We start from the raw sequence: 22,444 nt of genomic DNA on the forward strand, positions 1-22,444 counted from the left end.
AGACCGCTTTCAAATATTTGTTTTTACATTTCAGACCACAAAACCCAACATCACCATGGCATTACTGTTACAGAGAGTTTGACTCGTAGCAAATTTCGTTTCCTCCCTTTCCGTCTTCTCCAACTCTGGGAGGAGAGGCTATTTTTTCCTCCCAACAACACGGCATTGAATTTCCTGTAAAATGGCCCTGCAATCCTTAACACCGTGCTATGTTCCCGAGTCCCTTCTCTAATAAAGGCCAGAGCTAAGAGGTTACTATTGAAGACTGCTCTTCAAAAACCACAGAATTAGCACAAGACTTATTAATAGTGGGGGTTATTTTAAGCAGCAATTTCACAGAAATTTCTGTTATCCAGGGGAAGATTTTATGACTGCAGGGTAATTTTTTTTCCTAAAAATCTATATACAATAGAATGATAACACTGTGAAAAAAAGATTTTTATGGGTTTTTCCTCAGGGAACTTTTTTCAGATGTTTCTTTTGAAAATACCACGTCTATATGTCATGTGGCATATTACTACTGGTGATGACGACGATAATAATAATGATGTACTAAGTGCTTCCCATGATAAAACAACCATTTCCAATAGCGTTATATTTAGGTTGTCAGGCATATAAGGGCTTCAAGTCAAGGAGTGAGGTACCTGTCTTAGTTGCCCTCCATAATTGAAGATGCTACTGCTGTTGGTGAGGTCGTCCTAGCCACATCTAAGAGGGCGGCCAAACAGGCCAATGTGCAACTCACCCCCTGACCTGTTTATCAGACGAGATAGATCTCTATATTAGTTTTCTTTATGATATTAAGCTCACCAGGCCAGCTCCTCTGGGAGGCCATTATTAAGTTTGGTGAAGCAGGCACTATTTCCAACCATCATTAAGGGCTGAGCAATTCAATCCTAAATATTGCTGCTCGGACATCCACTGCTGCTTCATCAGTGACAGTATCTACCAATATCCGGAGCCACCTACTTGCAGGAGACTCTGAGGAAGGGTCAGTCAAATCAATCATTGGTACTGGTGCAGAGCACTGTACTAAGCGCTTGAAAGAGTACAACAAAGTTGTCATACACATACCCTGCCCACAACGAGCTTAGAGTCTAGAGAGTGACCCACTGTTGTTGTTAGGACACGCACTTGAGTTGTTTTTCCCACACAGGTGGATTGTTTGTATAGCTATCTGCACTCCCTCTCACAAACCCCCAGTGACGCGTGGCAGGCACTACGAGATGGCTGACCGGCCTATCTGAGCAAGCTAGGCAACAGCAAGCTGCCTTTGCCTACTTTGTAGAGAAGCAGCGTGGCTCAGCGAAAAGAGCCCGGGCTTTGGAGTCAGTGGTCATGGGTTCAAATCCCGGCTCTGCCAATTGTCAGCTGTGTAACTTTGGTCAAGTAACTTAACTTCTTTGTGCCTCAGTTACCTCATCTGTAAAATGGGGATTGACTGTGAGCCCCCCATGGGACAACCTGATCACCTTGTAACCTCCCCAGCGCTTAGAACCATGCTTGCACATAGTGAGCCGTTAATAAATGCCATCATTATTATTATTATTATTATTCTATGCCGTTGTTGGGAGGGGCACTCATATGCACCTTGCAAACCACTTGGATCTTTCTAATTTCTTTTAACATGAATTTATGTTTTTATCATTCTTTTAACTATTACCAACAGGCTGCTTCAACAAGGGCTTTGAAGGAAGCTTCCTAGCATTTTTGTCTTTACTTTCACCCATCCTCGGCACAACGTAAAATGTTTATTCAAATGTGCATTCAATTATTCATTTTGATTACTCTGTAAAAATACTTATGTCTGCATCCCCCAAAGGAGTGAAAGCTTCTTATAGGCAGGGAACGGGTCACTTGCTTGCTTTGTACTTCTCAAGACCTGTTTGGATTTATAACTGCTATATCGTTTCGTCATTTTCTTTTCTACTTCCACCCCAGGGTAATACACCTTAGAGCTTCTGAAGCAGCAGGGAACATTCTGTCCTGAAATGGAATCTGGGGGCCAGTGTTTAAGGAGGATATGAAGGGCACTTCAAATCCCTCTTCAGTCCACTGGTCACACTGACTAGCAGAAAGCTCTGTCTGGTCTGAGTATGTGTGTTCTCCCTCTCTCTCTCACATCCGCATCATTTTATAGCAAAAGAAATGTCACTTCCTGGCCAAGCCAATGGTCCATCCAGTCCCATATTCTGCTCTCACTGAGGCAACAGGATACTCGGAAAAATCAGACGACGGCTCGGCCTTTTTGACGTTCATTTGAGATGTACCGTCAGCCATCCCCGACTCTTCCCTCTAGATCCATAACTTTCATCCTTAGACCTCTTTTCCACAACTACATCCAAACCCCTCTTGCCCCTGGTGGTATTTTGGCTGCATTCTCAACTGCCCTGGAATAAATAGGAAGGGTGGCAATGGTGTCTTGCTTACAACGGTTGGGTCAGATCCTGGGCATTTCTCTGACGAACGTCTTTGAAATCCATTTCATCAATTGAACATGGAGAATCTGGCGGGTTGAGTTCTCAAGAACAGCGGAATCTCTTACTTTGACAAAATGACCAACACTTTCTCAGTCATCTCAAGACAGTGTCCACTCCCGGGTAGCTAAAGTGGAACAGCCAGGGGTTACAGAAGCCCAGTGACAAATGGCACCTTTCCAACAAGCGTCTCAGCAGAATTTCTGGGCACTGGAGCCCACACAGCGCAGCATATAATCAGAAGAAAAAGCAACCCTCTGCATGATCTTCCCTCACCAAAATTGCCCCTTTTTCCTCCGTAAAACACCCCAATCCCTTTCATCTCTTCTAGACCAAGGGCAACAAAATATACATTTTGTTCTGGACACACCTTTGGGAAGAAAACACTGTTTAGGTTTTCATACACGGTGAAAAAAATTCTTGGCTCCCATACTTTATCATGACTTCCTCTCCCTGGGCTCTTAAAAGTAAAAACATTCTTTCAAAGGCAGAATGATATTTTTAACATCACACTCCGCAATTTTCCAGCCACTGCAGCGCAAACAAGTATGGAGTCTGGGTTTTGCTTTGTTTCTCCAACAATGAATTAATGTTTTTGTTCAAGAGCGAGGCCTTTATGCCTCATCCCCTGGGACACCAAACAATTCAGAAAATGTTTACCACTTGCCCCACTACTGTAATTACTAATCACACATACACACGCCCACAGAATGAACACTGGCGGATGTTCCCAATCCACTGGTCACATAGTCCCCTCCCTCTCCTGGAGTTGCCACCCTATAGGACCCAAGCCCGCTCTGCGCAGGCGCCTAGGCTGTCTCTCTCACCACCGACCCGACTGTTGTCCAACTAAGTGGCACCTGAGTAGGTGGGAAGGGGGACGCTGGAAGAGCCCAGATTCACTTACTGGAGACCGGCTGGCCGACGACGAAGAACCAAAGCGCTGTTGTTCCGGACTGTGGCCTGCTGGAGTTTGGGAAGCCTGCACTTTTCAAAAATCATTTTGCAGGATTCTGCGAGAGTCGGTGGGACTTACTGAGCACCTGAGTGCGAAGAATGGAGTCGTAGGGGAAAACAAAACAAAACTGAAGAGAACGGAATTTATTCATTCCAGTTCGGCATCAACAACATTTGTGAGGGTTAATATGCCGTGTCAGCAGTCATTTGCAGTTTAGACTGATGATGACATAGAGAACTGCACTAATGATCCCGAATGAACAGTACAATCCGTGGCGATTACACATTAATTTACCACCAACCATTTAAAGGACTTTAACCTTATTTCCATTCTGGGGCTAACAGAAACCATACCCAGGACATTTTTTTTCCTCAAGTCTACACTGACCTAATTGGGCAGGAGAAACCATTGTAAAACTGGGGGTTCATTAGCTGACTGGCCTATTTTAGAGATCAAATCAGTTCCTTTTAAAAAAAAAAAACAAAAAACAAACAAAAAACACTCAATTTACATGTTTGCCAATACTTTCTCTTTCCCCCCTGCAACCTCATTATAGTCTATCATGAAATATCAAAATACAGGGCTAGCAAATTATTGTTAACTGGGGATGCTGATTATTTGACATTTATTACACAGTTCTAAAAAGTACTGTATTATGCACTGGATAAGGTACAAAGACACCAGTTAAGACCCTCCCTGGCTCTCAATTTTACGGGGAGAGAAACTGACAACTCATACAGGGAAGAAAATAAAGGGGTAAATTCACAAAAGCAACTGAACACCAGCAGTATCAAAAACCAGGGAGTGTGCACAGCTCATTATCACCATCACACAGCACCCGGGATTTACAATGCCTATTGCCACCTCCAACACCCTTAAAACTCTACAGAGGTTCGTATGAGTGGGGAAAGGCTTTTAAATCAAATATCTCTTACAAGAGACTTGGCAGGTAGATGAGGGGCCCCATATCACAGACATTGAAACTGAGGTCCAAAGGGCGCAAAAGATTTTCCTAAAGTCGATGGAAGAGCCGAGAACAGAACTAAGGCATCTCGGAGGCTAAATTAATGCTTTATCCGCCAGTCCGCCAGACCACAAAGCCTCCTTTGTGTTCTCGCTGGCCATCTTCGGCACAAACGGTGATCTGAAAGATTCAATCAACCTCTGTGATCAGGTGATACCTACAGGGGAAAAATCCTTTCCGCCAAGCCGGAATAAGTATAGGCTGAACCAACCCGAATGGAATGTGATAAGAAATAGCAATTATTTACTCTTGTGCTTAATAAGATGCTTGGGCCATAGCTCATGGGCACAAGCCCAGAATAACAACATTTGATAAGTTTTAAGTTCAGTGCAACTTATCCAGGATCTGGATCTTGATCTCGTCTTTCTGGCCCCTGACCACCTCTCCTGGGCCTGGAACTCCCTCCTCCTTCATATCCAACAGACCACCACTCTTCCCCACCTTCAAAACCCTCCTACAATCACTTGGCCTCCTGATTAAGCTCTCATCTGGCCTAGCCACCCTCTCCTCTGTGACTACTCTGCATTAGCTGGACTTTGGTACTCACCCCAGCCCCAAACACTTATGTCAATATTCTTCTTTATATTCGATTTTCCTTACCTATCATTTCTTTTACTGTCTGACTCCCCCTGTAGCTACTAAGGTCCTTAAAGGCAGGGATCAAGTCTGCCCACACTACGGCACTGTACTTTCCCAAGTGCGTTATACGGTACTCAATAAATATCACTGATTGACTGAATTCACCGAATAAATATGTGAGCAAACAAGCAGTGTGATCACATAAGACCATAAATACTAAAGGATGGTTTTAAGTACCCAGCTGTGGCTGGATTTAAGGATGACTCCAGGTGGGATGGTGTAATCTAATCAAAGCATATTTCCAGTATGGAATGGGGTTTGAGGTGGGGCTTTGAAGACGGGGAGAGCTGCAGACTGGGGAGATCTGAAAACGGAGGGAGATCCAGACGGGGGGCGGGAGGGATGGGCACAAATTAGGTGTCAGAGGCAGGCAAGAGGGAGTTGGAGAGCCTTAAGTCCAAAGTTTAGGACTCTGCTGTGGAGGGATATGGGTAGCCACTGGAGGTTTCTGAAGGGTGGTGAGACAACATCCCAAATAACAAGATGAGAAAGCCAGCAGAAAGCAGAAGGGACTGTTGAAGGGGAATGACTTTTACCTTCCTGAGTAAAAATGAGGAGGAATTCCATTTGCTTTCTAGTTTGCCCAGGGAAACTCAAATTCCTTCTGCATTTCTGGGGGAATACGGCAGCGAACAGAGCAGAATACTTTTGTAAGGAATCACTTCAAGCAGCATGGCTCAGTGGAAAGAGCACAGGCTTGGGAGTCAGAGGTCACGGGTTCAAATCCCGGCTCTGCCACTTGTCAGCTGTGTGACTTTGGGCAAGTCACTTAACTTCTCTGCGCCTCAGTTCCCTCATCTGTAAAATGGGGATGAAGACTGTGAGCCCCCCGTGGGACAATCTGATCACCATATAGCCTCCCCAGCGCTTAGAACAGTGCTTTGCACATAGTAAGCGTTTAGCAAATGCCATTATTATTATTATTATTATTATTCAAGACCTCAATGCAAAAGGAGGATACAGGAAAACCCCTTTTGTTTAATTCGTATCATAAATTCATTCAAAAATGGGCATGGAGCTTGTCCATCCACTCTGCATAGTGTACTCTCCCAAGTGCTTAGTACAGTGCTCTGGGGAGAGGTTGCATGTGCTCAGGATGGTATGAAACTCCCAGAGAGCCAATGGCAATTAAAATTTTAGATTAAAATAGAGGTTGACCTAAAAGAACAAGAATCTAAGGCCTCCTGGGGAGATCCCAAGTACTGGTGCCAACCATAGCTCACAGTGTCTTGCAGAGGAAAGTCTGCGCACCTCAGAGTGCATCCAATTAGTTCCCAGACCCACCCCTGAAGGAATGCAGGAATGCCGGTTAAACCACAAGAGGGAAGTTATACTTTCCTAGCCTGGCACCAGCGGCCTTGAAAGTATACCGTGTCCCAGAAAGCAGCCCAGTGAGACAACTCCGGTTGCTTATAATCACCAGGCCAAAACGGTTACCCCAGAATCTACACTTTGAAGAGGGGTTAAGCAGCTCTTATGCCCTCCAAAGAGCCAGATTTGGGAACTTCGGGGGCTGTTTCAACCCAAAGCTTCCAGTTTCCTGAGGTACCCTCTCACTTGTATCCAGTACTAGGTTTGTGCATACGCCTTTGGTCTCAAAAGTCTCTGCAAGGGCACTGCACAAGCCTGAATTCTCCACACAAGGGCTATGCCACCTCGTTAAAAGAATGCCCCTTCACATCTTCTGGTACACGTGAACCTGAGAGTGAGTCCCTCGAGGGACAGGGGCACTGTCTAATTCCCACCTGTTTTCTCTTTCCCAGTGTTTAGAACAGTGCTCTGCCCACAGTAAGCACTGCATAAATACTACTACCGAGCTGGACTCAGCACCTAGAGATCCAAGATTGAAAGTGGGCCAGGACAGAAGGCAGGACTGGGTCAGGTGTGGCAATGCCACCCTGGGCACGGCTCTACCAGAGACTTTCATTCATTCAATCGTATTTATTGAGTGCTTACTGTGTGTACAGCTCTGTACTAAGCGCTTTCCATTTGCTTAGGAGGTCTCAACCCAAAGGATCGTTATTCTGGGCAAGTCATTTCGTGGGTCAGCCCCACAGACAGCATCAGAAACCTAAACAGCCTAAAAATGCCCAAGGCCAAAAGTTCTTTTTCTGCAAGTGTGAGTTTCTTTGGGGCTCGGGGCCCAACACATCATCAACTACTGTCCTTGCGTTCGTCTGACACTTCTATGAAGAGATCGGCACTTACAGGCAAGTAGATACCCTGGTTCTTCACCGCGATTGAAAAGCGGTCTCTTGTTTTTTATTCAATCATATTTATTGCGTGAAGAGCACTGTACTAAGCACTTGGGAGAGTACACTATGCAGAGTGGATGGACAAGCTCCCTGCCCCTTTTTGAATGAATTTATGATACGAATTAAACAAAAGGGGCTTTCCTGTATGCCAAAAAGACCCAGGTGGCTCACTCCATATGGTGGTACTGGTTCATTATTTTTTATTATTCTTGGCCTCGATTCTTAGAGCAGGACTCTTTATGACAGGAAAAAGCACACTGACAATACACTAAATCAGCATAATCTCGACACTGTAAATGTCGAGTGGCTAAAACCACTACACTCTAAAAGTGCGCCATCCATCCTTGTGTACAGGGCCTTTGTTGGGCTTAACATCGTTAGCAGTAAATGCACAAAACTTTTCGCAACGGGATTGGGTTCACAGTTCTAACATCTCCTCAGGCTAATTAGATACTCTCAGCTCCAAGTACTGATCAATGGGGGCTTGTGGCATATAAAGGTATCTGCCTCCTAGATACCTTCTTCATAATAATTTGGTTAGGAGATATACAACTCCGATCCTAAGGACTTCTGGATAATGTAGAACTCAGGCAATAGGTTCCAAGGGGAAATGAAATATGCTACTTTCCAAGGAAAAGTTGCAGTTACATTATCAAACAAAGCAGTGTGGCCTAGTGGATAGAACATGGGCTTGGGAGTCAGAAGGACCTGGGTTCTAATCCCGGCTCTGCCACTTGTCTGCTGCGTGACCCTGGGGAAGTCATTTCAATTCTCTGGGCCTCAGTCATCTAATCTGTAAAATGGGGATTAAGAGTGTGAGCCCCATGTGGGACATGGACTGCGTCCAACCTGCTTAACTTGTAGCTACCTCAATGCTTAAAACAGTCCATGGCACACAGTATGGGCTTAACGAGTACCATAATTATTGTTATGTAATTTATTGCACCATAAAATGATTTTACACAGAGAAGAAACAGGTTTGCTTTGATTCTACAATTGAATCCAGGCTACGGCTTACTTGTCTCTGACGCCAGATGACATTTATGCTTGTTACAGTAAAACAAAAAAACCACCCTCAAATTCCCTGGATAATTGAGCAAGTTGACAACCTGCAGAAACCTACAGCTTGTGACTTTTCTTGTTTCTCATTAAAAAACAAACAGCCCCAAATCCAGATGCCACAAAAGCTGGGGCGGGGCTTCAGAGAACTTTCCCATTCCTAACAAAAAATTAGGTTAGCTCATTTTATTAGCCACACGTAACGAGTCTTCACTGTCCTGACATCACATCACGCAGACTGTTTGCTGGTGAGCAGAAGCCTTAACGGCAGGTACTAATAAAGGGATGGTTTCCACTGTCAACAGCCAGGGATTGCTATTACTCCTAGAAATAATTCCACTTCGGAAAACAGTTACTACATAATAATAATAATAATAATAATGATGGTACTTGTTAAGCGCTTACTATGTGCAAAGCACTGTTCTAAGCGCTGGGGGGATACAAGGTGATCAGGTTGTCCCACGTGGGGCTCATAGTCTTAATCCCCATTTTCCAGATGAGGGAACTGAGGCCCAGAGAAGTGAAGTGACTTGCCCAAAGTCACACAGCTGACAAGTGGCGGAGCCGGGATTTGAATCCATGACCTCTGACTCCAAAGCCCGTGCTCTTTCCACTGAGTTACGCTGCTTCTACATGGCTTTCATGGTGAGCAGGTGACAGAGGAGAGTGGGCAGGGGTTTCGGCTTCCGGGGCCGGGCCGCTCACGTGTCCTGAGGCCTCAGGCCCTTTATCACAACTCCCTCTCTGCGGACCACCAAAGCTCAGGGTCCTGCCTGCCACAAAGGAGGGGAGGGTCAAGAAGAAGACCCTGACAAACTTCAGACGGCTGAGGGAATCGTTCCATTGAATGGAATGAGGGGAGCAGGAGGCAAAAGACATGGACTACTGAGCTGCTCTGGGTAATCTTATGGAGAGCACTAGTTGAAAATGTGTCATGCTCTCTTTAAGGATGAGTTGGGTTCGACTTCCTTCCTCCCTTTCCCCTTAGATTATGAGTGCCTTGTGACTAGAGACTGTCTTGAATTTCAGTTTTCTTTTTATATCCCCAAATGTCTAGCAGAGTACTATGTGCATTGTACTTGTCAAGAAATGCTTTGATGTGGACGATTATGTATCCCCCACTAAAAGTGAAACCCTTTGGTCAGGACAGCATAGACATTCCCGCCCACGTCATTCCTAAATTGGAGGATGACAATTTCCAAGCTTGGTTTACCAACGAGACTTGTTTTTCTCACACTGAGGCCCAAAAATTTAATTGTATGAGCACATACTCTTTACCAGCAGCAATCTTACTAATGCTAGACTCTATGCTTGTTGTGGGCAGGGAATTGGTCTGCCAACTCTGATTGATTACAGTAATAATAATAATAATAGTATTTGTTAAGCACTTACGATGTGCCAGGCACTGTACTAAGCACTGTTTTAGTACTCTCCCAAATACTACATAACAGAGTTGGTAGATATGTTCCCTGCCCAAAAGGAGCTTACAAATCGAGGGAGCTAAAATACATACTACTTTCCATACTCAAGTGCTACCTGGGGGAGTGTGGGCATTTAACCTGTAACAATGCCTGCCTTTTTCATCACTCTCTATGAGTGTCACGTCCTTACTTTACCACATCTGATCGGGGAACTCCACAATGATAAGCCCGGCTCTGGCCCAGAGAGGAGGGCGGCAACTGCAGAAAGTGGATTAGTTGGCCATGAGCAGAGTGGCTATCATGGTATGGAGCAGAGCTGTATGGCCCAGTGAAGGACGGCCTCACCGAGACAGGTGCTGGATACACCTTGTTTTGGAGAGGCCTTCCTCCTCGGGGTGGCAGCTGGGAGGAGGAAGTTTGGCGGTAAGACGACGGCTGGGCTCATGGCTGGGCCCAGAGGGAAGAACGCCTTTCTGGTGAAGCTGCGCTGGCTGCCCTCTGAAGCCGCTGCCCTGGGCTGCAGACATCTGAGACCTGATCTTCCCGCTGTCAGCTCGCTGTGGGCAGGGAACCTGTCTGCTAACTGTCGTATTGTACTCTCCCAAGTGCTCTACACACAATAAGTACTCAATAAACTGTTTACGGATTGTTGCCCAGCTCCTTTCTGCTTAGCTGTGCGACAGCTGTAGCTCACTCTTTTTCTCATTCTTTATTTTTTCTTTTTCCCTGACTTTCATGAAGTGGAAAAGACCCACTCAATCCTAACGATGTGTCCTACTTCACAATGGCTTTCAAAATGGATGAATCTCAGAAATATACTCTACCAGGATCCGTCTATCCCCGTCAGCTATTTTGTACTGCGTGCCACTGGACACAGGGGAACCAGGGTGGCAGTGGGGCGCTCCCTCAACAAAAACCCTCACCACTACTGCAAAAACAACTCAAATATCCAAAGTGCTGGCAGTAGGATATCTTCTCCCTCAACCCTCTGGTGTCTTAATGTTCACACCTAATGGTGTGGAGCCATGAATTTTCCTGGGCCTAGTGTACAAGAGGTTTTCTCACAACAACACTCATACTGAGGGACACAATCTCATCAGCAACATCGTCTCCACATCGAAGGATGGCTCGTCATAGCAGAAGTCCCCCCAAGGGCTCAGGCACTGCTACGTAAACATCGCTTAAACACTAAAACACTAAGAAACAGTAGAGAATGTCAGAACAAAAAGGAACAAAGGAACAGGGTGAGGAAACAGAGAGGAGGGGTGCAGAAAGAAAAGGAGTGGGACAGAGCAAGCAAAAGTAAATTGTTTTTTCCTCTTCCTCACAGGCCTGTCTAAGAATAAGTTTAAGTAAATGACTACCCATAGTAAAAAGCTGCAGGGCTAAAGGCAGAGTGGGAGTTGGACAGATGACACTAGTCACCATCTCTTAAGCCCCTTTAAGGTAAGCAGAGAAAACAATACTAGCAGTACAGTTAATTTTGAATACAAATAATCAACACTGAATACAAGCACAAGAAAACACTCTGCAGGTACAGAATGTGGAAGGAATTATTAAATACCCATCAGTTGTTTCAGCAATAGAAACAGCAAAGAAGGGAAAAAAAAATCTATAAAGTTTACCTACCTTAAATTTAAGTAAGTCAGCATCTGCAAGTTGATGATGGCTTCTGGTATAACTTTGATGCAGTTATGATAAAGATTTAGTGTTTCCAGTGATACAAAATGGCATAATTCCATTGGAACTTCCGTCAATTTATTCTTCGACAGATCTAACAGAAAGAGAGAAAATACAATGTTGCAACATCCTTCGCACATAACCTTGAGAAACTAAATATTCTACCGCAAAATAATGGACACTTTTCACATTTCCTTACAAAGTGCCATCAAATATAACTTGGGGTTTTTCTGGAAATCTTTAACTACATTTAACTCCACTAAAACTAACTTGCATCCCAATCTTTACTTCACATGATGGTGAATCACATTTCACCATGAGATTATGGGTAGCTATTAAACATATATTATACTGACGCACAAGAAACTATTTGCAATTGTTTTAAGAAAACGTGCTTTCTTTAAATGTCAATGTCCTACACATCATCCACTACTCTTTGTCAACAGCTGTATTTGAAGACATTGTGCTTACCAATTAAAAGCCAATGGAATTTGATGATATTTTAAGTAAATCTAAGTTAATATTTTCCAAAAAGCACATGCATGTATATAACAGTCCCAGTAAACTAGCTAAGAATGTGTTTGAACCACTTGGTCCTTACTGCTATAACCTACCCTTTAAGAGGGTATGCACACTTCACAAGAGATTAGATACAACTGTTTAACAGGACAAAAAAAATTACAAAATTCCTTTAAAATGTTTGTTTGCCTCCATGTAGTATTTTTCCAGTGACATGTTAAAACGTGTTGACCATGCTTCAGAGTAAGTCTTTTTCTTTACCAAAAAAATACTTGCTGCTAGATGTGTAAAAATGCCTAAAAAAGCACTTACAGAAACATAGTTGACCACTGTAAAAGCAAATATTTTGCTCCTGAATTTGTTCAAGTTTATCAGGTTCATGTTTAACCAGGGAAGCAACTCAGGAAGTAAAATATTTTTTCTACTTTTATCAGAATTAAAGGATAAAGTAATTAAACACTCGTTGCATTTTTTTCAATATTATGATATTCGAAATTCAACCAAAATAAACTTTACACAAAGCCAGAGTCAAAGAAAGAACTAAGTCAAGCACAATGAACAAATATAAAGAGGTTAGGAACAAGTCAGCTGATTAGTTTATTTCAGGAATATACTACATTGATGTGCCGATGTTTCTTATTTAATTCTAAAATTTCATCCATCAAAGGATCCTATTCCCCTGACCTATTTAATATTTAGTTCACCGCCTTGACTACTGCATCAGCCTCCTCCTGACCTCCCTGCCTCCTGTCTCTCCCCACTCCAGCCCATACTTGACTCTGCTGCCCAGATCAATTTTCTAAAATCTCCTCCCCACCCCTCAAAAACCTCCAGTGGTTGCCCACCGACCTCCTCATCAAAAAGAAACCCCCTTGCCATCAACTTTAAGGCACCCAGTCAGCTCTTCCCCTGGTTCCTAACCTCACTGAGCTCCTACTGCAACCCAGCCTCTAACACCAATCTACTCACTGTGCCTCAAGTTCATGTGTTTCGCCGCCAACTCCTTGCCCACATCCTCTCCCTGACCTAAAACTCCCTCCCCTTTCAAGTAACAGAAGTATTAACAGTATTTATTAAGCACTTACTCCGTGCACTGTACTAAGCACCGGGAGAAGAGCAAACGCATAGGAATTAGACGTGGATGCTCTTCCTCAAGGGGCTCACCATCTACCAATACGGGTGGTTGGGGGAAAGCAAGGAGGCCTGCAGACAGATTCACTGCAATGAAACCTAAAACATTTAGACAGCATAAGGGGCAAGAACAGACTTGCAATGCACTGAATAAAAACCGGAGCCTGGGTAGAGAGCTAAGTAGGAGCCGAACTTCTTGAGAGTCAAGGCCCACAAAGGTGGCAACGCAGGCACTAGGTTTCCTGCGGTTCTACAAGGCTTCAGGCTGCAGGTGCTCTTCTCACTCTGGCCGGGACAGGGGAAAGCGGGACAGCTTTGGGGTCTCCTCGACAGTGCAGAGGGGAGCTGGGCCGCTACTGCGTGGCGGGGAAGACACGCGGTTGGCCTGGCTGTGGTGAGGAGGGCACAGGGTGGCACAAGGAGGTCAGACGGCAAGCCCCAGATGTTTCATTTAGCTCCAGGGTGATGAGGGGCCGAGAAGGCCCGCCATATCTGACGGACCACCACTCTCCCCATCTTAGAAGCCCTACTAAAATCGTATCTCCTCCAAGAGGCCCTCCGTAAGCCCTCACTTTCCCATCCGTCCTCCCTCTGTGTCACGTGCGCGCTTGGGTCTGTACCACTGAAGCACTTTGATAGTTACCCTAACCCCAGCCCCACATCCATTGGCAATTTATTTTAATGTCTGCCTCGCCGCTCTAGTCTGTAAACTCCTTGTGGGCAAGGATCATCTCTGCCCTCTTGACTGTACTGTAACAATAATAATAATAATAATAATGGCATTTATTAAGCACTTACTATGCACAAAGCACTGTTCTAAGCGCTGGAGAGGTTACAAAGTGATCAGGTTGTCCCACGGGGGGCTCACAGTCTTAATTCCCATTTTACAGATGAGGTCACTGAGGCACAGAGAGTCAGTCAATCAATCGTATTTATTGAGCGCTTACTGTGTGCAGAGCACTGTACTAAGCGCTTGGGAAGTCCAAGTTGGCAACATATAGAGACAGTCCCTACCCAACAGTGGGCTCACAGTCTAGAAGGAGTGAAGTGACTCGCCCGAAGTCACACAGCTGACAATTGGCTGGGCCAGGATTTGAACCCATGACCTCTGACTCCAAAGCCCAGGCTCTTTCCACTGAACCACGCGGCTTCTCTAAGAGCGTATTACAGTGCTCTGCCCACAGGAAGTGCTCAATAAATACCCTTGATTGACTGGTTAAATCAGAGGCTCCAGAGAGATCTAAGAACGATGGCTGGGAGCAGAAACTTCAACCCAGGACATGTGCTTCCTTAAATTACACTTCTCAGGCAGTCTTACAAGCTACATATTCTGACCTGACCCTTCTCTGGCTGAAAACCACAGCAATATGGGTAGCAGGTCAGTTCACAAAGCAACTCTGCCCAAGAACACAGACAACAGTTGGAACAAAGCACATTTTTCGAGCATCCGTCTTTTAGTGGATGCATACACTTCAATTGTCATCAGCCATATGAAATGCATGAAGCCAGAAATAAAACAATACGTCCTTTCACTGCCAAAACAAACCATGTAGCTCCCCAAAATAAAGCAATGAAATGAATAAAAATAAGCAAGTTGAGCTAGAAAAACAGTCAATGGCATCTGGGTGTTCAGTCAGCACAATCTGTAGGGGGAGATTTTGTTTTTGTAAGAAAAAGGAAAGTAGTGCTCCGGAAAGGTTTGGACAAGGGCCCTGTTTTACACACAACATCCTGAGTTATGGCCGACATAAACCCTAAAAATGGGCTAAAACTACTAAGAAATCCTTAAACTTTACCCTCAAAAGAATATTCTCCAAAAATGAAATGAAAAAGGCTGGTCCTGCAAAACCAAATAAACCTCAGTTACAGAAAATCTAATTAAAGGGTTTGGGCTCTGAGCACTGCAAGTCATTGCCCGAATTTTATTTATGCTATTACTGGTTGCTGAGCGATTCAGCAACGTAGTACCAATAACCAGCATTTCAGTGACTGAAAAGTTTGAGTGCTTAGTCATAAGCATACATTACTAACAATACTTATTACTCATGTTCCATAACGTAAAGTCCCCTTATTACCTTAGTTCAGGTGACAAAACAAGGAAAAAGAAATCCCTACAGAAAATACATGAGATCATTTATCTCTCTCCTATACTCTACTACCAACACTCTACCTAACACAAAGTTTATTTTTTGGGTTTTTTGTGTGCTTTGGGGTCACTGGGTGTTTTTTTTTTGCCAATATTGCAAAGAATCGCACAAATCAGACTCTGGGTCTGGCCAACCCAAGGAACCCAGAAAAAACAAAACCTAGTAATAAACATTTTCAGTCTATGGTTTCAACAGAGCTTCTACTTTGTAATCCCGGACTTTTTAAAATGCTGGAATGATTCTTAAGGTCCCAATAATTTGTTGGTGCTTGTAAACTGTTTTAACACTAAGTTATTTCACTCCTGCAGCCTATCATACTGCTAACTTTCTATTATCCATGGAAATGGGTAAGCAACTAAAATCTATAAAATCTGTAAAACTAAAATCCATAATAGAAAAAAAAATCCCTCATCTTAACTTCAGTTTCGGTCATCTCCTGATTTCACTCTCCCACCTCAAAATATTAACAGAGTGGTAACAAATTATAACCTGCCCTTGTCTGGACCCTCAGGGAAGTGCAAGCAATAGCCAAATAGGTGGGCAGCAGGATAAAGGGGTAGGCTATCATCAAAGCCATGATGAATCAAGTTCTGCACAGTCTACACTGAAGGGCATGTGCATCGCCTGCTCTGAATTTGAGAAATCCCACGCAGTCAAGTCAGGGTGCTTGCATAAGAGAATGGATTTTTTAATGGATTTAAGTACTTACTATGTGACAGGCGCTGTACTAACCGCTGGAATAGATACAAGCTAATTAGGTTGGACACAGTCCCTGTCCCACACAGGGCTCACAGTCTCATTCCCTATTTTACAGATGAGGAAACAGAGGCACAGAGAAGTTAAGTCACTTGCCCAAGCCACTAGGTCACACTGCTTCCCCATTTATTTGCTAAAGGGATGTTATTCAAATGTCAATAAACAAATCTTTTGTGAAACAAAAACAGAAACCTCTTAATATTGAAACACTCTCACAATTAAAATAAAATGAGGAAAATGTGAATTAACTGGCAGACTCTGCTTTGGTTTATCTTTTTTGTCCTTTCAGAACACTTTCCCATCTAGATTGGTAACCACCAGGTCTTTTAGACTGTGAGCCCACTGTTGGGTAGGGACTGTCTCAATATGTTGCCAATTTGTACCTCCCAAGCGCTTAGTACAGTGCTCTGCACACAGTAAGCGCTCAATAAATATGATTGATGGATTGATTGACTGATTCAGTATACTGTCCATTCTGGCCTTAGCTGAGCAAAGAGGACGAGGGAGTACTAAATTCCTCGGCCACCACTCTCTTTTGAGAACTGAAGCAGGGACTAACAGTGCTTGTCAGAGGAATTCGGTTCAGGGCCATCCCAGAGGTCATGTAAAGCTGGTGGTGGTGGGTAAGAGGGCATTAGCAGCCCTGGACAACTCCACCCAGCCCAAATCTCAGGCACACACAAAATGATTGTCGCATGCCCAGCCCATCCTTTCTGATCACCCCTTCTTCTCCCTTTTCAGCCTGTGCATGCTGAATTACAAAAAGAGGCCAACTGGAAAGAGGAGAGATTTGTTCCTGTTGTTCAGGAGAAGGTACATTCCGTTACCATTTTGCCACATGGAATCAAATGGAACCCAAGCCTTTGTCCTTCCTGGGATATCTTTCCAAACAGTAAATGTAAGCCTTCTCTCTCCTCTATATTTGAAAATGACGACATTAAGGGCCTCTCCATGGGGGTGAGGTACAAAAGTCCTCTGCATGACTTGTGCTGCCTTTGAAAATCTGTACTGAGAGTAGGATTTCCCCGGTTCTGACAGGTACTCAACTTGGTTTTCTTTAGGTCGGCCCACAGCATTGTCTCTCTGCAACTTTTGAGCAGCTTAGCCTAGTGGAAAGAGCATGATCCTGTAGGATCTGCCCTACGTAAGGATCACAATCTAATTAGAACTGGGGAAGCAGCATGGCGCCTAATGAGTACTTTTTTGGTCTAGAGGCAGCGTGAAAAGACTGTACAAGACTGCTGATATTTGTATGTATGCCTTATGTTGTTTTGTTTCTATAGTACTTCATCTTTCCTACTGTGCGTGTCACCCAACCCTTCTTTACCTTCTTTTCAGATGGGGAGCCACTGGATTACTGGACCACTAGGAACCGGCTCTCTCACCTGTGAATTTTTTCCCAGCACTTATTTCCAGCGCCCGTCAAAACAGTAGGTGCTTAATGTATACTATTACTACTAACAACAATTTTGGTATTTGTTAAGCGCTTACTATGTGCAAAGCACTGTTCTAATCGCTGGGGAGGATACAAGGTGATCAGGTACCCGTAGCTTGTTGAGTTGGCAGAGGACCCCAGTGGATCAGTAATACATTCTAACAATTTTCAAGTTGTATTCTCAAAAGTGGTAACAAGAAGCAACTCCTCCTTCAGCTGCCTGTGAATCATTCCATTATGGCTTTCTTAAACTTCGAAGCCTGAGGAGAGAAATTTACTTTTGAAAGGGAAGATAATTTAGGGGAACCAAATGTTTTCTAGAATGATATTTTTATTTCCCAATTAAGATCAAGAACTGACACAAGACTCTTGTCAAATTATTTTGTCAACATCAAACTCTAAAAGAACTCAGTTTTACTACTAGAGCCTTTTTAGGCTATTTATTTTTGTTTTAGGGATTTAAGACAAATATACCAGGGACCTTAGCATTTTCACCAGTACTACTTGGCATAATATAGTGGGAGGAAAAGTGGCCAGTGCTTTGAACCAAAAATGGTTTGCTTAGTTGGACTAAAATGTTGAGAACACATGGTATTTGTTAAAACAGCACTTGATTAATCTTAATCAAGGCAGTGTTTCTGAAGTTAGTCTGCCAGTTCACACACTGCAGAGAAATATCAAGAGAGTTAAGTAAGGAAGCTGGGCCATACACTAGTCAAATTTTTAAAAAAGCTACAAAAACATTAGTGGTGATGGATGTTTCATGTAGCTATGAATCAGAAAATTCATATACTAAGCTAACGTTCACACCCATTAGAACAAAATAAAAATGAGATTTGTCCATTTTCAAAATAAATCATTGCTAGAATGGATAAATGGGAAGTGGTTTGAACCTCTTTTAGCAAGTTTAAATACATGTAAAGCATCATTAATTGTAAATAATATATTTTGGTTTCACATGGCTGCAATATTTTATTATTAAAGATTTTTATGATTATATTATTATTACCAATATTATTAAAAATTATTAAGTATTCATTATTAAAGATTAACATTTAGTTAAGCCTGTTATAAAGTAATTCACAACGATTATTTTATTACCTATAGCTATCAATAATTACTTTTGAAAATGGGCACATTTTATTAGGCATTTTTCTTTGTTTCTACTGGAGCAAAACAAGGGGAAACTTTTTTGCTATGGTAAACAATCCACAACTCTAGCAACTTTGTTTCTTCTAAGAGGAAAGTCTACAGGAGTGGTTGCAGCTCACTGCGTTACCTCAGGCAAGGGTTCAACTTCCTGGGGCCCTGATTCTTAACCGGGAATGGGGATTATTTTTATTCATCCCACACACTCAGACCTACAGCACTCATGTACTTCTCCGTTATTGACTTATTCATATTAATATCTGTCTCCCTCTTTACACTATAAGCTCTTGTGGGCAGGGAATCTGCCTACCAACTCCATTACCAACTCAGTACTCTCCCAAGCGCTTGGTACAGTGCTCCGCATTCAGTGAGCACTAAGTCTGATTGATTAATTGGCTTGACTTGCCAAAAAACGAGTATTTCTTGCCACTGCCCTGTGACGTGTCACCTCGAACTGAGTTTGGCATATGGACCCACTTATTTCTTAAGAAGCAGTGAATTACAAATGAATATGCACACTGGAAGCAATAAATTTATCATCACTACCAGCAGTTAAGGATACAGATCAATATATCCAAGTGAGCAAGAATACTTAATTTCCATAATAGCAGCTAATTTCAAAATCCCCCAGACGCCCATGATTTGGGAATTACTTATAGAGTCACTATTAATTCCCAAAAGGCAAAAATATTTTAAATTCAGTAATAATAATAATGGCATTTATTAAACGCTTACTATGTGCCAAGCACCATTCTAAACACTGGGACCTATGAAAGAGCTGTACCAGAATTATAGAGCAAGACTTTCTTCTGGAAATATTTCCTTGAGCATTCTTTTCCCTTGGCCAAACAGATTCAGAACAAAGGACAAACTGTCTACAAATTGCCTCGCATTCCATTTCTTGAAGTTTGTATTTAGCTACCAAAGAATTGATAAGACAGACGACTTTGTGATGGTGATTAAATACAGACAGTTCCAGTGTGGGAACAAGGGAGTTTAAGTCTATAAATATATCATTTTCCGATGATTTTTATAACTCTGATTATTTCCCATTTCAGCTTCTTTGCCGGGAAATAAAACACAAGAATGGCATAAATTGAATGCATGAGGGGGGAAAGTTACCAGATTTTGATTCATTACTCCACTAACAGATAGTTTCCTGTGGGAGTTTTTTAAACAAACAATATTTCTTCATATGCTCAGTTTTCCCCCCTTTAATGTGACCTTGCCATTTGGAAATTTATATGAATATCTGTTAACGATCATGAAATAACAAATAACAGCTGTTTACATTTCCAAATGAAAACAAATTTTTTAACTAAAGCTTCAAGGGGTAAGCGTTTAGATGTTAAACTAAAAGCTCTATAACCCTTCTAAACCTCAGTTTTGAGACGAAACTTCCAAAGCTATGATGATGAAGATACAGTGCTCTGCACACAGTGAGCGCTCAATAAATACGATTGAATGAATGAACAATAGCTTTTATTTTTACATCACAAAATGTTTCTCTAAACAATTTTGAATTAACAACCTGCCAGAAGGAGTCTTTTCTAAAGTTTCAGTTATACAACAGCCACTGAGACTAAAGTGTCAGAACGACATTTATGGAAAAGTTATCTATTATTACTGTATTTGTTAAGCGCTTATATGTTGCCAACTTGTACTTCCCAAGTGCTTAGTACAGTGCTCCGCACACAGTAATCGCTCAATAAATACGACTGAATGAATGAAACCACTATTCGTAGTGCCAGGGTAGATAAAAATGAATTGGGTTGGTCCTGATCCCTGACCCATTTGGGACTCACAGTCTAAGTAGGAGGGAGAAGAGGGACTGACTCCCCATTTTATTGAGGAGGAAACTGAGGCACAGAGCTGTGAAGTGACTTGGCCAAGATCACACGGCAGGCAAGTGGCAGGTCCTCTGACTCCCAGCCCTGTGTTCTTTCCACTAGGCCACTCTGCTTCTCATTGCTCTCTGCACACCAAGCTTTCCAGTTTTGGACCCGAGCACTTGGGGCTGGCATATTCTCCCCCAAAATTGTGAAGAAAAATGAAACGGTCAGCCTAGTCACCGACCAAGGCCACTCTGAGAACATTCCTACAGCGCCCAGGCAGGTCTCTAGAGAAGAATTCGACTGAAAGGCTTCTACAAATGTGCCTATCAACTCTATTGCGTTGTACTCTCCCGAGCACTTAGTGAGGAGAAGAGGAAAGGAGAGTTCAGTCAGGGGCCCTCCCCACAGCATCTGTATATGTTTGTACAGATTTATTACTCTATTTTACTTGTACATATTTACGATTGTATTTTTCTTAATGATGTGCACCCAGCTTTATTTCTATTTATTCTGATGACTTGACACCTGTCCACATGTTTTGCTTTGTTGTCTGTCTCCCCCTTCTAGACTGTGAGCCCGCTGTTGGGCAGGGACCGTCTCTATATGTTGCCAACTTGCACTTCCCAAGCGCTTAGTACAGTGCTCTGCACACAGTAAGCGCTCAATAAATACGATTGAATGCATGAATGAATGAAAGGGGAGGCCTCTTGGAGGAGATGTGCTTTCGATAAGGCTTTGGGGGGGGGGGGCAGCGGGGAGAGTAACTGTCTGTCGGGTATGAGGAGGGAGGGCGTTCCAGGTTAGAGGCAGGATGAGGGTGAGAGACCTGCCTAAGCTCCTCTGTAGGATCCCAGATGGTAGGAATTAGGTCAACTAATTCTACTGCACTCTCCCAAGTACTTATTCCAGGGCTCTATCCCAAGTAGGCACTCCAAATGCTATTGATTGATATAGGGGACACTCCATTAGAGCAGCAAGGATCTATCTTTGCTCGCAAACCATTTGAAAGGGAGTGCCGCTCACACATTTGTCTTTTCGGCCACACTCGCACAGGGGTAGGAGCCATCATCAGTTGTGCCATCACTGACAGGCTCATCTACATCTGAGAAGACAGAAAATAGCTCAATGAACTCTCCCACTGCCTTCCAAATTCAAGGTACGTCTTTCACATTGAGTGTGTTTTCCTCTCACATTTGCCATTTTCTCAACAGCAACTTTAGGGTTAACACCATTAACTTCCCAGGGTTGATGAGAAAAATAAGAAGTTACTCCTATGTGAGAGAACACTTCTAAGTGAAAGTGAAACTTTCACTGCTTCACTGCTAGATTTCAACTAATAAAAGCTATTTTAATAGTGTAATTGAGAAGCAGCGTGGCTCAGTGGAAAGAGCACGGGCTTGGGAGTCAGAGGTCATGGGTTCTAATCCCGGCTCCTCCGCTTGTCAGCTGTGTGACACTGGGCAAGTCACTTAACTTCTACGTGCCTCAGTTACCTCATCTATAAAATGGGGATTAAGACTGTGAGTCCCACATGGGACAACCTGATCACCTTGTATCCCCCCAGTGCTTAGAACAGTGCTTTGCACATAGTAAGCGCTTAACAAATGCCATTATTATTATTATTCTTTAAAGTACCTTCCCATGAAGTATCTTGTTTCAGGAGTAATCAATCAATAGAATTTATTGAGCACTAAACTGTGTGCTTGGGAGAGTACGATACAAAAGTGTAGGTAAACCTGAGACCTGTCCACAAAGAGCTTACAGACTAGTGGGGAAGAAACACCCTAAAATAAATTACAGATGGATATATGTGGTGGAGGCGGGGTGAAAACTAAAGTACATATGGTTTACGGACCCAAGTACATAAGTGACGCAAAAAGGTTGGGGGTGAGGGGCACATGTTGGGAATGAGGACTTAGTAGTGGTAATATTGGTATTTACTAAGAACTTACTGTGTGC

The 22,444-nt window shown here is 43.2% G+C and overlaps 1 protein-coding gene across 1 annotated transcript in view; it reads right to left on the reverse strand.

Annotated features, from left to right (window-relative positions):
* The window catches only part of LRCH1 (leucine rich repeats and calponin homology domain containing 1), a 128,576-nt gene that overhangs the window by 56,308 nt on the left and 49,824 nt on the right, over positions 1 to 22,444 (reverse strand). The window contains exon 2 of the mRNA XM_038761643.1: positions 11,463 to 11,607. Coding sequence (XP_038617571.1) covers positions 11,463 to 11,607 — 145 coding nt within the window. The remainder of the gene's footprint in view (positions 1 to 11,462; positions 11,608 to 22,444) is intronic.

This window comes from Tachyglossus aculeatus, chromosome 20 (genome assembly GCF_015852505.1).
Source record: "Tachyglossus aculeatus isolate mTacAcu1 chromosome 20, mTacAcu1.pri, whole genome shotgun sequence".
In the NCBI taxonomy this organism is placed as follows: Eukaryota; Metazoa; Chordata; class Mammalia; order Monotremata; family Tachyglossidae; genus Tachyglossus; species Tachyglossus aculeatus.